This window comes from Anopheles bellator, chromosome 2 (assembly GCF_943735745.2).
Source record: "Anopheles bellator chromosome 2, idAnoBellAS_SP24_06.2, whole genome shotgun sequence".
Classification (NCBI taxonomy): Eukaryota; Metazoa; Arthropoda; class Insecta; order Diptera; family Culicidae; genus Anopheles; species Anopheles bellator.
The window spans coordinates 22,006,498-22,020,802 of NC_071286.1; the positions used below are offsets into that span (position 1 = coordinate 22,006,498).

The 14,305-nt window shown below is 52.7% G+C and overlaps 1 protein-coding gene across 1 annotated transcript in view; it reads left to right on the forward strand.

The window, feature by feature from the left end:
* The first annotated feature begins 4,928 nt into the window (after window positions 1–4,928).
* Window positions 4,929–14,305, forward strand: part of LOC131208642 (cytoplasmic polyadenylation element-binding protein 3-like) — a 218,030-nt gene continuing 208,653 nt past the window's right edge. The window contains exon 1 of the mRNA XM_058201449.1: window positions 4,929–6,833. Within this exon, the coding sequence (XP_058057432.1) occupies window positions 4,929–6,833 (1,905 nt within the window). The remainder of the gene's footprint in view (window positions 6,834–14,305) is intronic.

Genomic DNA, 14,305 nt, shown 5'->3' on the forward strand with positions numbered 1-14,305 from the left:
CTCTGTGTGTTGGGGAGCGAATTCTGACATCCGAACCAGCCGCGGACGAGAGTGTGAGTGTCCCCTCCGTACGGATTTTTTGATAACAGCTGTTGGCATGCGCACCTCTTCCAACGTGCTACGGGCGAATGTCACTTCGGTGCGCGGAGCGTGAGCTTCCCGGCGGAGAGCGAGACTGTGACTTGGCGGAGCGAAAGTCGACAGTGCGTGAGAGCGACCAGGGTGTCGGTGTGTTGGTAGGGCAGGCAGGCTGGCTTCGTTTTCCCAGCAAGGACTAGGGATTGGTGGCGCATTTCCACACAAAAGTACCACGCCAGGCGCCGCGAGTGACCAGACGCGTTTCGAGTGTGAACAGAACCGCATGCGGGTCAGCGTTTCTGCGCGTCAGGGAAGCGTGTGAGCGAAGCAAAAACCCGGACACCGTGTCACCGTGAGGTACCGTGTGCGCTGGCCGTCCGCAGGGAAACGGCAAGTGGGGAGCGTGTGCGCGTGTGTGGGCCTGTGTCAGTAGGTCTGGTCAGCCAGGTGACACTTGGCTCGCACCGGACCGGACCTGGCTGCCATTTTCGCCCTGGCTCTCGGGCATATGGACCGTGGATTGTAGTGGAAAGTTTTACTATTTTTCCGGTGAAAAGCACGGCAGGTGTTACGCGTACCGGAGTGTGGACTAACTGTAATCAATCGCGTGCCCCGGAGCGGGGCGCCCAATTCGCTGCGTGCTGCGTCGGCCGATGTCAATCAATTCTTCGGCCGGGACGGCGGCCATAAGTGATGGCGGTGGCCGCGAGTGAGTGAGCCTAGACGCAGGAGTCACAGGAAACGCTGGCTGGAACCGTGCCCTACGCGAAATCGCCTACGTGTGTTCGTGTGGAGCTTTCACGCTGCCGGAGAGTGTGTTCGTGTGCGGAGAGAAATTGTTTTCCGGCTGCCGCCGCGACCAGACCTGGACCATTTTGACATCCCTCTGCGGGGAGTCTTCTATCACACACCGATGCTTCCTGGGCCGGCCACCAGTAGTGAGGCAATCCGGTTTTAACGCTAAAGGCCAAAGATACGGACCAAATGCTCGGCGAGGCGTTGCGGTCAACACTGAGCTTATCAGTACGTGGTGACGGGGCCCATAATTCGGGGGCCGATGTGACACTTGCGATGGGGTGAATGTGAGTGCGTGCGTGCATGTGTGTGGCAATTGCGTATCTTTTCGGTTGAACACGGGCTTTTTTTTTCGTTCACATTGTGGCGTTCGCTCCCGTGACGTCGTTATTTATGCAACCCACTGATCACAGCGTCACACTCCACCGTGTGGTGATTGTTGAATGGACTGACAGTGTTTGGTGGGGCGAACGCAATCGGGATCGCCAGGAAGTTAGTGGGAAGTTGAGAAAAATCGCGCAATCGGCTCACACTCATAGCAAAGCGCAAAAGGGTGTTCGCATACGGGCCGAGACACCGTTTGCGGTTGACATTGTGGTGTGTGGTGAACACGAAACCGTGTACCTTTAGCGTACAAAAATAGTCCCGTGTTTTGACAGCTTCTACCTGTCTCTTTGCAAATGAATGCTCCCGATGAACGGGGAATGGCGACCCATTCAGCTTAGCCAGCTGAGAGCGTGTTCATTCGCGTTGCGAAACGGTGCCAAAACGAGAGGGAGCGAGTGAGAGAGTGAGAGAGAAACAATACAACTGACTTAACCAGCCTATGGGGCCAGAATGAATGAAAAGTGTTGAAAGTGGTGCAATGAGTTGGAGCAAGAACGAAAAGCACGACGAGATAGAGAGGCACATAAATGCAAGCGAGAGAGTGAGAGAGAGAGAACAACCCCGTCTGTGTGAGAGGGACAGAGAAGGTATCCATGGCAGAGAACACTAATTTTCCCAATCGAATTTTCATCCTGCAATGTTGGTACCGCTGAGGTTTGGCAACTGTTGACGCTCTCTCTGGCTCCGGCAGCGAAACGGAAAACTGAGAGCAACCGCGACTGTCTCTCATTTTCCTGAGCCCACTCCCGCTACACCGTGAGTTACTCCCCGGCAGTGTCGTGCGGATCTGGCGCTCTCGCGCTCTCTCTCTCTCTGCCACTGGTTGGGAAATTGCTCCGTTTTTCCGGCCTAGGATAGTCGCCGCTCCGCTCGGTAGGTGCTCTCACTGCACGTGCAGCGTGGCTCCTCAGAGAGGGGTGCGTCTGTGTAAGTTGGAAAACTTGTCCCTACAACAACACGTCGGTTGGCATGGGCAATCCTGGCGTCGTTTCGCGTGACCCACCGTGTGCGGGCGCTTGTGTGTGCCGCTTGCTTGGTAATGGTGGCGCAATACTTGAAGTGTTTACAGATTCGATTTGACGTTTGGTGGTGTTACGTCGTCCGGTCGCCGAGCGATGCCGGTTTCGAACGGAGCCGATCTCCCATATGAAACCAGTTTATCGGTAGGCCTTTCGGGGTGGATTAGTATCGAGTCGGGGGAAAAAACACAATTTTTGTGATGTCCAAACCAACCTTCTGGGCGAATGTGCCTTTTTGGGTCAACGATCGTCACGGGGCAATCGTATGTATGCGATGCGATACCACTCGCATTAGTTTCTCATTAGCGACGGCGAACAAGCGTCATAATTATGGAAAATTATGTTCACAACAGAACGTTAATATGTGTGGCCCACCGTCGGTCGGTTGGTACACGGGCGTACCTAATTACGATTTGAACGCCGTTGCGCCGTGGCACGGCCATCGATGCTCGGAATGGAAGCTCCCACTTTCCTGCACCTTCAAATTGTAATTATGGATGAACTAGGGATGATGGCCCCCGGGGCACTCGTCGCACACACCGACAGACAGACAAACAACCACCGACAAAGGCTGCGGGACCAACTGGATTCGGTGGCCCCCCGGGGTGGATCTCAGAGGGTGGACGTTTATAATTTCATCATTTCGCTGATAAAATATGTATGTAATCGTTTCATTCGCGCGGCGGAAGGTCGCCGATAGGTCGACCTTCCCCGCGAGTGCCCCTGTTCGGTTCGGTACGTTTCATTATGTTTGTCGGCCCGAGCGGCGTACCGGAACGCATCAATCATAGCGGAAAATTTCCTATCATTATTCGTCGCCGCGCGGTTCGTCCTTCGGCGGGGGCTTTCAACCAGTGTGTGCATCCCAAAGCCCCCGTGGCCTGGCCTGCGTAACAAAGGGCAGATCGGCGGTGAAATTGCGGGTTCCGGGCCAAACAGTTTTCGCTGACGTCAGACGGGCCACGAGCACCGTTAGAGAGCATCCGTCTAGACGCATCCATACGCGCGAGTCTGTCGCAGCGCGACACGCACACAGCTGCCGCCGGATCCCTCGGAGGACACTTGACTTTCCGTTAGGTTTCGGGGCTCCCGCGACCCCCTGAGACTGAGTGGAAAATGAGTGTGCCCGGGGGAGGAGGACTCATTTCCTCCGTTGCTCGGGTGCTCAGCAGAGCTTCCCGACGAGTGCCATCGAGGTTCGGTGTTCCCCGATTCGCTTCCGCGGGGCCACTTCGTGTGGCTCGAGTTCCACGAAATGGCGCATGTTAGGGTGGTGGGGGGAGCGGGGGTGGTAACTCACATTCCCGAGTGGGGCTCGGATCCACCGGTCGGTCGGTAGGTAGGTTTGTCGGTCGAGAGTGCGTGCGAGTTCACTAGGGTACGGTGCCACTAGGACTGGGTAGGTCGGGCCCGCCGAGTTTGTTTACCCTTCGGCGGGGGGTTGGGGAGGGGCACCGTCCGTCCCACCGGAACTGAGTGAGTGACGCCGCCGCCGTGACGGCTCGGGTTCGGGCGGCTGAGCGGCCGAGTGTCCCTTTTGGCGTTCGGCGGCGGCTGGATGGTTCGTAGTCGCGCCCGACCGGTTTCGGGCAGGATAAAGAATAAAACGGAGCGAGCGCCACTGTTTTGCGGTCAATTCGTGTCGCTTCGTGTCAGGAGACAAGTTGATCAGAGGCAGCCAAGCGCGCGCGCCCCACACGCCAGTGGCAGAGGCTAATCAAGGCAGCAGCAGCACTCTCTCGTCGGGGAGTCGTCGAGGCGTCGGGCAACTCCATCGCAACGCCATTGCTTAATTCGCCAACAAAAAAAACGTTATCAAACAGCACCGAAATTGGGCCAATCTTTAGCCATCGACTGTTGATGTGTCTTTCTCTCTCTCTCTCTGTGTGTCCGCCTTTGAGTGTTTGAGTGTTAAGTTTTGAAGCTGAAACGGAAACTGTTACTGCGAGCAAGAGTCTAGTTGCGTCGTCGGGCCATCGTGCCATCCATGGGAAGGGTAGTCGCCTAGCAACGCGGCGCGCTTCTTAAGTGTCATCCTCCGGTTTCGTTCGTGAACTTTTCCGACGTCACCACATCATCTGTTAAAGCGCATAGTTTTGTCCCGTTTCAAGTTGCTGTACCGTGTTACATCGTCCTGAAGGGGCTTTGGCGCCAGTAGCTGCACCCGGTGTTGAGTGACGAGTGATTGTAGTGCACACAGTGTTCTGCTTTTCCGGCGGGATCGAGTAAGTGATGAGTGGATGAAAACAGAAAACCCGCCCGAATCCGTTGGTCCAGGAACCAGCCGTGCGCAGTGTTGGCAGTGGAGTCGCCTGGTGGTTGTGGAAGCAGTGAAGAGTGGAGTGTCGCCAAGTCCAAGCGGTTATTAAACGAAAACAAACGAATCCCCGAAAGCATCCCAGGACGAGCGTGGTGAAAACGCCAATTGCGGCCCGTGGCAAGTTTCGCGATTCGCGTATCCGTGTGCGTGCGTGTGTAGTTTATTCGTGTGCGTGAGTGTGCGTGCGTGTGTGTTTAAGGTAGGGACGTGAGCAAGAAACTCAAACAGGACACTCGTCCGTTCGATCGGTGATCGGCAGTGCTTTGCGGCGCGACGTCGCAGCTGCCAGGTTCCCCCTTCAGGTTCTGGGTCCACGGCCAGCGCTTACGATGGGTGACTACCTGTACTCGAGCTCGGTCCTGGCGAACGATTCGTGCGTGAGCAACGCTTCCTCGCTGCTCGATACGCTCAGCATAAACAACCTGCTGAACATCAAGCACCTGACCGGGGCGGGTACCGGGAGCGGGGCCGACCTTGGGGCCAGCGTCTCGGACGCCCTGGGGACGATCGTCGGCGAATCGTCCTCGTCGTCCTCGTCGGTGTCGATTGGTAGCAAGAACAATAACGGTGCCATGTCCGGGAAGCTGTCGGTCGGAGCCGGACTCGCTGGCTCGAACGGTGTGGAGGACGGGCAGGGCGGTGGACTACTGATGACGTCCAGCGTGGCCTCGTCCAGCTGCGGCGGAGGTGTGCTAGGCTCGGGGCCGGGAACCATCACGACCGCCATCTCGTCCGATGGCTGCTGTCTGACCGGTGCATCAGGATCGACGGTTCGCGAGCTCTCGCTAGCGCTCGGTGGTGATGACGGAACCGTGACCTCGTCGCTCCTGAATGGAGGCAGCATTTCTTCGCCCTCGATCGTCGGTCTCGGCGGAGTCAGTGGAAGCAGTGCGAACGGCAACAACAACAGCTCCGCCAACAGTGGCAACAACAGTGGTAACGGCGGGCTCAGCAACGGCAGTGGAAGCAATGGGACCGGAGGCGGTTCGAACAGTACGAACAACAATCTGCTCCTGGAGGCGTCGGCGTCGGCCGACCAGCTCCAGCTGCAATCGGTGGCGGAGGAACTCAGCCTGAAGGCGGCCGATCTGAGCTGTCTAAGCTCGGTCACGTCCAACCTGATGAACGGCTGTCTCGCGCCGAGCGGGCTCGGCTTCGGTGCGACCCCGGACCACTCGAGCCCGTGGTCGACGGGACCGGACGAGGCGGGCCAGGCCGGATCGAGCGGACACCTGTCGATGAACGGGTTGGGTGGGTTCCAGAACTTCACCAGCAATCTCTACAATGGTGCCGTGGCGGCGGCTGTCGCAGCCACGGCAGCTGCCCAGCAACAGCAGCAGCAACAGCAGCAGCAGCAGCAGCAACAACAACAACAGCATCAACAACAGCGCCGTGCCATCACTGCATCGCACGGAGCCTTTCCGAACCATCACCACGGCATCTCACCCAACAGTCTCGCCGTCTCGCACGGTAACGCAATGCTCCAGCAGCAGCAGCAGCAGCAACAGCAGCAGCAACAGCAGCAGCAGCAAAATCAGTACAAGAGCTCGTACCCATCCTGGTCCAATCCGGGACCCTGGTCACAGCAACAGTCCAGCCAGCAACAGCAGCAACAGCAGCAGCATCACCACCAGCAGCAACAGCAACAGCAGCAGCAACAGCAGTTGCATCAGCAGCAGCAACAGAGCGCACTGTCTTCCTGGAACCGGGGCCGCTCCGTGCCGAGCCTGAATCCGTCCGGGCTGGGGCCGAACGGGCTGCACGCCCGCAAGCCCCCCGTTCACTCCCAAGGCAACCCGTCGCTCTCGCCGTACGGTGGCCTTGGCAACGGGGGCCATCTGCAGCAGCAGCAGCAGCAATCTCATGCCCATCATTCTCAGCAGAGCATGCAGCATCAGCAGCAGCATCAGCACCAACACCAGCAGCACCAGCAACACCATGGCCACCACGGTCACCATCAGTCGAACGCGCTGCAGCCGCTGCAATCGAATCTGGCCAATTCCCCGTCGCGCTATCGGCGCAGCACCTCGGCACCGTTTCCGAACAAAACCAATCTCTCCCAATCGCTGGGATCGGCCGGCGGTGGCGGCAGCTCGGGCGGGCCCGGAGTTGGCGGTAGCGGCGGCGGCGGCGGTTGCGGAGCGGGAATCGGCAGTATGGGTGGAGGCTTCCCGGGGCCGCTCGACGTTGGCGGAATCGACGAGAACCGCGATCCGTTTCTGTCCTCGTATCAGGTGAGTTGTCCCCCGAACCGTGTTTAACGGTGCGATTGGCCGGAGTCCTCTAGGCTGCTCAAGAAGTTCGTACTATCGATAACAGAGGGCGCTGCTACGAGCCTACTTTTTATTTGTCATATTGGTACACTCTTCATATGAATGTATGTGAAGTTTCATTTTAATCAGTCACTTAATTTTTGTTTTATAAACTATGTGGTGCTGTGATTGAATTTTTCTTGGAAGGTTTAAAAGTAACAGAAATTTATGGATGAATGTTGTCAATTAGTAATTTAAAAGGGGGGTTTCTAAATGTAAACATGGTCTTACAAGCCTTCAAGACGAAGCACGTTAAAGATCCCCAAAAAACAGATAAAAAATTCTGAAATCGTAGTAAAAAGTACAGAATTCGTATTGGAAAATCGTCGAATCCGTGAAAGAGATTTAGTACAAGACCTAGCAGTATAACCAATATTTTGACTGAAGTGTTGGGTTCCAAAAAGCTGTGTGCGCAATGGAACTAAAAGTGGAATAAAAGTGCATTCGAATGCAAGATTCTCGGCAACATTTTGCGCTGAGACACCCCTGTGGATGAGACTTGCGTCTATCACTATGATCCTGTATCAAAACAAGAGGCTAAAGACTAGTACGAGTAGATTATTTTAGACTAGACTAGTAAATTTTGCTAGTAGATTATTTGCAAACTGGCTAACAATAAACTTCGATACCCTCTTTATTCATTAGATTTGGTCCCTAGCGACTTGTATCTTTTTTCATACCCATATAAAAGTCGTTCGTGAAAAGCGTTTTTCATCAAATAACGACGTCATAACAGCGGTGGAAGCGTATTTTGAGGTCCTTCCAGTTTCTCACTTTACGGATAGAATTTATAAATTACAGTCACCTTGTAATAATAATGAAGTGTATTTCAAACCATCTCAGAACTTGATAGCGTCCTTTTGTCTGGCGTCGAGATGGCCGGGATCGATTCCCGGTCGCATTTAAGCGATTTAAAACTGTGTCTTCCGTGAGGTGTTGTGGCCTTTTCTTCGAGACGCATGGAACAATGGAAAATTAGTTACCACACGTTGTAGGGCGGGAAAGTATTCTTAGCACCCGCCACATGTGGCTGTGTGTGCCACGGCGCAACATACACAAGCACAAGCCAGCGCGCGCCGACTTGCGGGTGATCGATTACGCAAAGGAACGGAACGGGAAGGTTGCTTAGAAGTGATCGCGCGCTGCTATTGAGTAATGGCCGGCGGCGGGGTGATTAGTAGACTGCCTGTCGTGGTGGGGTGGTGGTGGATGGGTTTGTTGCTCCTCACCACACCGCGACCCCGTGGAAAAATGCCAAATTTAGAATGCTGTACGCGGGCGGTACGTTGCCATTGGCCTTGAAACATGACGACGCTACCTGGCTAATGCCGTTGGCTTTCGGTTTGACGCTTCGTTCGTTGGTTTGGTTTGCCTTTTTGTCACTGTCACGGCCACCGCAGCGAGCAGGCAGTGGAGAAAGTGTCCCCGGCGGGAGAGAAAGCGGGACGGAAGAAAGTAACTGAGCGAGCGAAGGAACCGAGACGAGGAGTGCGAATTGTTTTGGATTTATTTTTACTGCATCGCGGTTCCGTGCGGTCGAACAAAGATGGCGGTGAAGCAAAGGCACCGGCCCCGAGCAGCCGTTGCCAAAAAGGGCACCCTTCCCCTCGCTGACAGTGAACTGTCAGAGTTTTTTCGGTCGACGGCGTGACGTAGCCGATTTGAGAGGTTCGCAGCCCGGCTTGAAGTTTCACTGTCCCCCGGTAAGACACTTTCCTCGCTGTCTCGGACGTGGTTTGCCAACTTGTGTTTGTGGTTGTGTTTCTCGTACTGTTGTTGAGTTTCGCGGACACTTTGGTGGCGCAGATGTTGGACGAAGCTCCGCCGGAGACGGTTATTTGAACGCTCGGTCCAGTTCCGTTCTCGGAGTTAATTCGAAAACTTAAAAATCATCTTCCCGAACTTTGCTCTCCGAACGCCGGAAACTTGTTCGCCATTATTGTCTTAGCCGAGCTGGGTGCCGCTCCGGAAGCATGCTGGTGTACTTGAAAGTGCATTTTCAGCAAAATTCATTAGAAACATGACACAGATAATGGAACCTAACCGGGAGGAACCCGGTTTAAGCGGTTTAGTGTTTCGTTTTGCCTAATTGCAGTTCTTCCTTCTCCCGAAATGGGATTTCAAAATCCGTTAATTAAGCAAAGATGGTGATCCCGGCTCGCTGACGCGTCCGCCTTAAATCCGCTGATGGCTTAAGCATCCACGGGCTTAACTGTATGCGATCTGGGCGCTAGGGCAGCGTAAAAAAACTTCTTACCGGCGCGCAGATTATGCTACAGCCACCTGTGTGAGAAGTGTAAAAAATAAGTCTCGTTACACGCGCAGTGATGCCGCGGCCGTGACCCGGACGTGCCGCGTTTCACTTTTAACCTACACACGTCCACCGTCCATCACTCTGAGCTCCTTCGACCGAGCGTAGGAAAGTTGGCGACAGAGAAAGAGAAAGTAGGAAATGGCAAAAGAAGCACGACTCCTTCGCGCGGCCACTACAAAGAAAGCCAGCAATTGACGGCACGACGGTTGGCTCGCTTTTCTTTGCCGACCGCGGCTCCCATTGTTGGTGGGATCGGGATTTGTTTCTTCTCCTCCGTATCAGCCCCAACTCACGTCCTTCCCCCGGGGGAGCAGATCGGTCCGTTGGCAGCTTCCTATCGCCGATTGGTTTTCTTTCTTTCACCGACAGCGAAACGCTCGAAGCGAAGGTCTTCAAGCAAACGGATCTTACGTAACTCGGGCGGACGACGCTTCTTCTTCCGCCCCTTCGGCCGTTCCATCCGGCCTGGGTGGATGTAACGTTGTTGCCGTGCGACTGTTTGGTGGAATTAAAGCAGCGGGCAGCGAACGGGCACTTCCGGTGGCGTCTGAGGGTGTTGCGATGCGATGCCTTACGCCGCAGCTTAAAACAAATGATGCGAAGCGTTTCCGTTACGAAAAGCGCAACCGACCAACGAGCCCGTGAGCATAAGCCGCTTAGGACGATCGACTGACAAATAAAAACAAATCGGATATGCTTCTTTTGTTTGGATCGGTGCATCTCTGCAGTGTCGTCAACGTTGATCGCTTACGATTAATTTGTGTATTTTTAAATGAATTATTTTTTTAATGAGTTATATCCCAGCCGGCTATCAGGCGGATTTGTTCATTTCAATCATACACGCGATCCTAAGCCCCAAATACGTGATTTCATGCGTTAAATTGGGTTTAGAATAATCAAGAAAATTTTTAATTGAGCTTAAACATATTTGAAAATTTGTATTATGATCAATGGGGTTTCTTGCTGTTGGTCCATCTTCCACCAACTTTTACGTCAACTTCGTATTGATCTTCAAAGATGCACAAATAAGTGCCAATTCCCAATGTTTTGGGTCGGCTGGAGCTGTTAAAGGAGTTTATTTTTGTATAAAGGATACGCAATACAATACATAAACAATATAGTAAATCTGTTTCACTTTAAACTACCGAAAAGCTTTGGTCAGGCACTTGGTGACACTTTTAAAGGCCTTGCCCGGCGTGTTGAATTAAGATTGATCAAAGCACGATTGAACGAGTCCAAAATGACCACTACAGTAATGCTCACACTTACTTCGACCGAACGGCCATCGAAATGGTTACGGTTACGAATTGTTCACCAAAAAGGTTTCTGCTGCAGTTTTTATTTCATTTTGGAAAATCCCTTTCATTAATTGTTCCAACGCGTCCACTCATTTTCGAAATCGCCACCGTTCCTTTTCATTCCGTAGCGATTTATTCAATTTTCATTTGCTTGCATAATTGCGTACAGTTCGCGCAGTTCGCGCAGTGACGGCGGCGACGGTTCGCTGCTGCCCTCGTCAGGTGTGCACCGGGGCTTACTTAATGTAAATCGGTCCGTGACACCGGGACCCACTTGAGCACATTAAATTCAGTAAACGCAGCAAACTTTTCTCCTCAGCAAACACAGCGGCCGGCAAGTGAACGGTGCAACAGCTGCGACACAGCTACCACCGGTTCGGCGGAGGTCCTGTTGCACCTCGCCGCTCTTGCCAGGGTTACGAAAAATCCCGGGCTGTGTTAATGAAATGCATCTGCCATTAATCGCAACCAGTGTCGGTGCATCCATCCTGAAACCGGTCCGATAAGCGGTTCGTACGGTGGTCCAACAGTGCTGTGCCCAAAGTAAAGTGCACACGTCGCTTCCGGCAGCGCCAGTTTCAAAGTGCTTTGGTCAAAAAATTATACCACTGCTGCCGGTGCTGCTGCTGGTGTGGGGATACAAGAGAGTTGGAAAAAAGACGGCCCTTCGCAAGCAGGGCACGGGGGTCCTTTTTGTGTCACGAGTGTATCGATCCGGAAGCTGTCGAATTATGGCGAGAAAAAAGCACGGGCCCGGATATAACGAGACAGGTTCGTGCAGATGGTTCCACACACTCGATAGTCGCTTTCGGTGACGGCGACGACGCCACACCGTCAGTCGTCACTTTCTGAGGCCAGCTTCTCAGTGCTGTCGCTTTCGTGAATGTCAAACCGTGTGGCCGTGTACTTTTTCATTCCCAGCCTTCCTTGGGAACCGTCACAGGCTGTCTGTTGGTCCAGATTGCATAGCTCTTTTTTGCTGAACGCTTTTATTTTGTCGGTTCTCTAAAAGGACTCATCCATAGGCTTAGGGACACAAAAACAGTTTCGGCTGTGAAATTTCGAAAGAAAAAAAAATCTTGAACAGGATATACACCACAACGTAAAAGTATTTCGATCATATGATCTTAAACTTTGTGCAAAATTTCTTCGAAATATTATATATTTCATGTTCCAATTAAAACAATGGAAATGATAGAAACTAGAATTCTAAAATCACAGAGCACGCCATGTAAGGAATGCTGGCAATGATTGTTATGGTTTTAAGTGTTTGATACTCTATCATGCTATTTCTCTTTAAACTACATTTCGATTGCCACGTAGCTATATGATGTTTGCTTTATATTTCACGAATATTGTGAAGTATTTAGGTAGATTTATGTGAATTGTTGATTTCTAGCGAAACTTCTTTGCTGGACTTGCTTCATTATGGAATTTATTTATTCTTGTAAAATCGCACCATATACGTTGAACCAACATATCATATATGTAGAAATACTGCCACGGCCTGGATTGGGATTATTGGACTTCGGCAACTTGCCTTAATATGAAACCACATGTTAACTGCTTTCTACCCTCTTCCTGGAGCACACTCATGCTTCGTTTAGCGTTTCGATTGTTTTCGGAAACGATGACGATTCCGATGACATCTATTGCAGGATGCCGAGTTAAGGTTGTATGTGCGCCGCAGAGCGGAGGGATCCAATTATGTCTATGCTTCGTACTTATGATTCTTATGTCGTAATATGTCCTCTGAATAATGTAATAATGCGTTTGGCCTTATTGGGTGTTGGTTGGTAGAATTTTTCCTTGTTTTGTTTCTATTTCAGATGCAATTGGGCAATAGGACTTACTTTGTTGCTTCGACCTAGAGCAAGCAAACTGTTTTTTGAAGTCAGCAGAAGTTAGGGCCTCAAGCATTTACGTTCCTCCGGTTTACCTTACAGGATTAAACTACTAGTATTCTACTACTAAGGCTATTCTAAATAAGAGCTCATGACAAGCAATAGAACATACTAAATGAAGATCCGGCTGGCTAGAAGCCCAGATCAGAGAACGATTACTTGTAGTCGTTGAGGACAGAGCGTTTACATCCGCCCCGTGGCCGTTCGTGTACTTTTGACCTTTGGTGTATGCTGGCCTAGGAGAATGTGCCAATCCAGGGAAGTGAGACAACTAAGGAGCACTACATGAAATGGGGGATCCAAAGCGCGAAAAGGGAAAGAACAAAACGCTGTTCAGCATCCGCCGCGGTACATATCACACTGTATCGCCAGCGCCCTTTGAAGGGGCCTCTGAGGGCTCTGAGCTACCCGGCCAAAGATTATCAACGATGGGAGGAGGGCTCAAGAATTAAGGCGCGCGGTTGCCGGGGCGGGGTCGGGGATGTTTTTTTCGGTTGTGCCAGTGTAAGAAAATAAAACCCGGCCCGGCGTGACGGTGGCAGAGAAATGGCCATAAGCCGCACGCCGCTTTCTGTTTGCTCGCTTTTATGCTGGTGTGCCTACGGGGCGGGCCGGTGCCCGGTGCCGCCCGGAATGCTGCACCCCGGTGGTCTCGGTTGTGCCGCCCATTGCAAAGCATAAACGAACGAGCCCGGGTACTGGGCCCCGGGAAATGTGGCCCAGAATAATGACGTCATTAAAAAGCATCTTTTTGACCTACTTTTCATTTGCGCCAAGGAATCTATCAACAAAACAACGCCAAACGATGGGGCTCGATGGTGTTGGCTTTTCCGTCGGTTCGAAGCGTTGGCCGTCGTGGCCGTGTGTGTGCGTGGCGTCTCGTGAGTGTTTGTGTGGCCGAAGCGTGTGTAGGCGTGGGAATGTGCTCCAGCGGTGCGTGACATTTTCCTCCCTTTTTTGTCATTCCTCGCACACACTTTTCTCAGCGGCGTAGAGGTTCGAGAATAAATATCTTCCCGCTGGCCACGCGCATCGTTCGGTGCTATCTTGTTTTTTTTCCATTGATCCATTTGTACCCCGTCGTGCAACTCGTGCCCAGGCAAGGGATAACGAATCGCTAATGGGCAGACATCATCACCGCTTGATCAGAATGTCAACCAGAGCCTCCGTACGTCTCCGATCGGGCGCACTCAATCGATTGGTCCGCAATCAAGCCCCGGCCACATGTTTCTGTGTGTGTGCGCTACTCTCTCCACTTGTGGTGGTATTGGTGGGCGTCGTGTTGTGTGCAAAACAATGCTTCAAATGATTACCGTGATTAAAGAAAGCGATTAGCATGGCATCATGGCTCGCATGCCAGTCCCGGAATTGGAGAAAAATGGTTTTCCCGTTTCCCGCGCGCTGATCCGGAATCCTTTTGAACCCTTCGGCTCCGGGGGCTGCCTGCGCTGGATCGCAATTATGCTCGTGAAACATCAATCAAAAATTAGGATCCGGCCCTGGCTACTATTACCGGGGCTAATGGGGCGCACCAGAAACCGGCGGCGGCGGCGGCGGCCTCTGATGGGGATAATTTACTTTAATTACCCGCTTCCTGTGAACTGACAATTTTGGCGCCCGACGAGGTGGAAGAGCCTACAATTTACAGGAACAGTGACCGGGTGCCGTCGGATGGTTTATTGTGCCGGAATGGCCGTAAAAATAAAATCGTTTCAGTGTCGGCTCTGGCCAGTGGCGGTACGTCGGAACATATCACATCCAGAATCCTAGCTCATCCGAGTGCCGGTTCATCGAATCAACGGGGTGGGCGGAAAAATTAGCTCGCCTACTGACCCACCGGGCGGGCTAATATGTGGGCGGACGCCTTCGTTTTTCTGG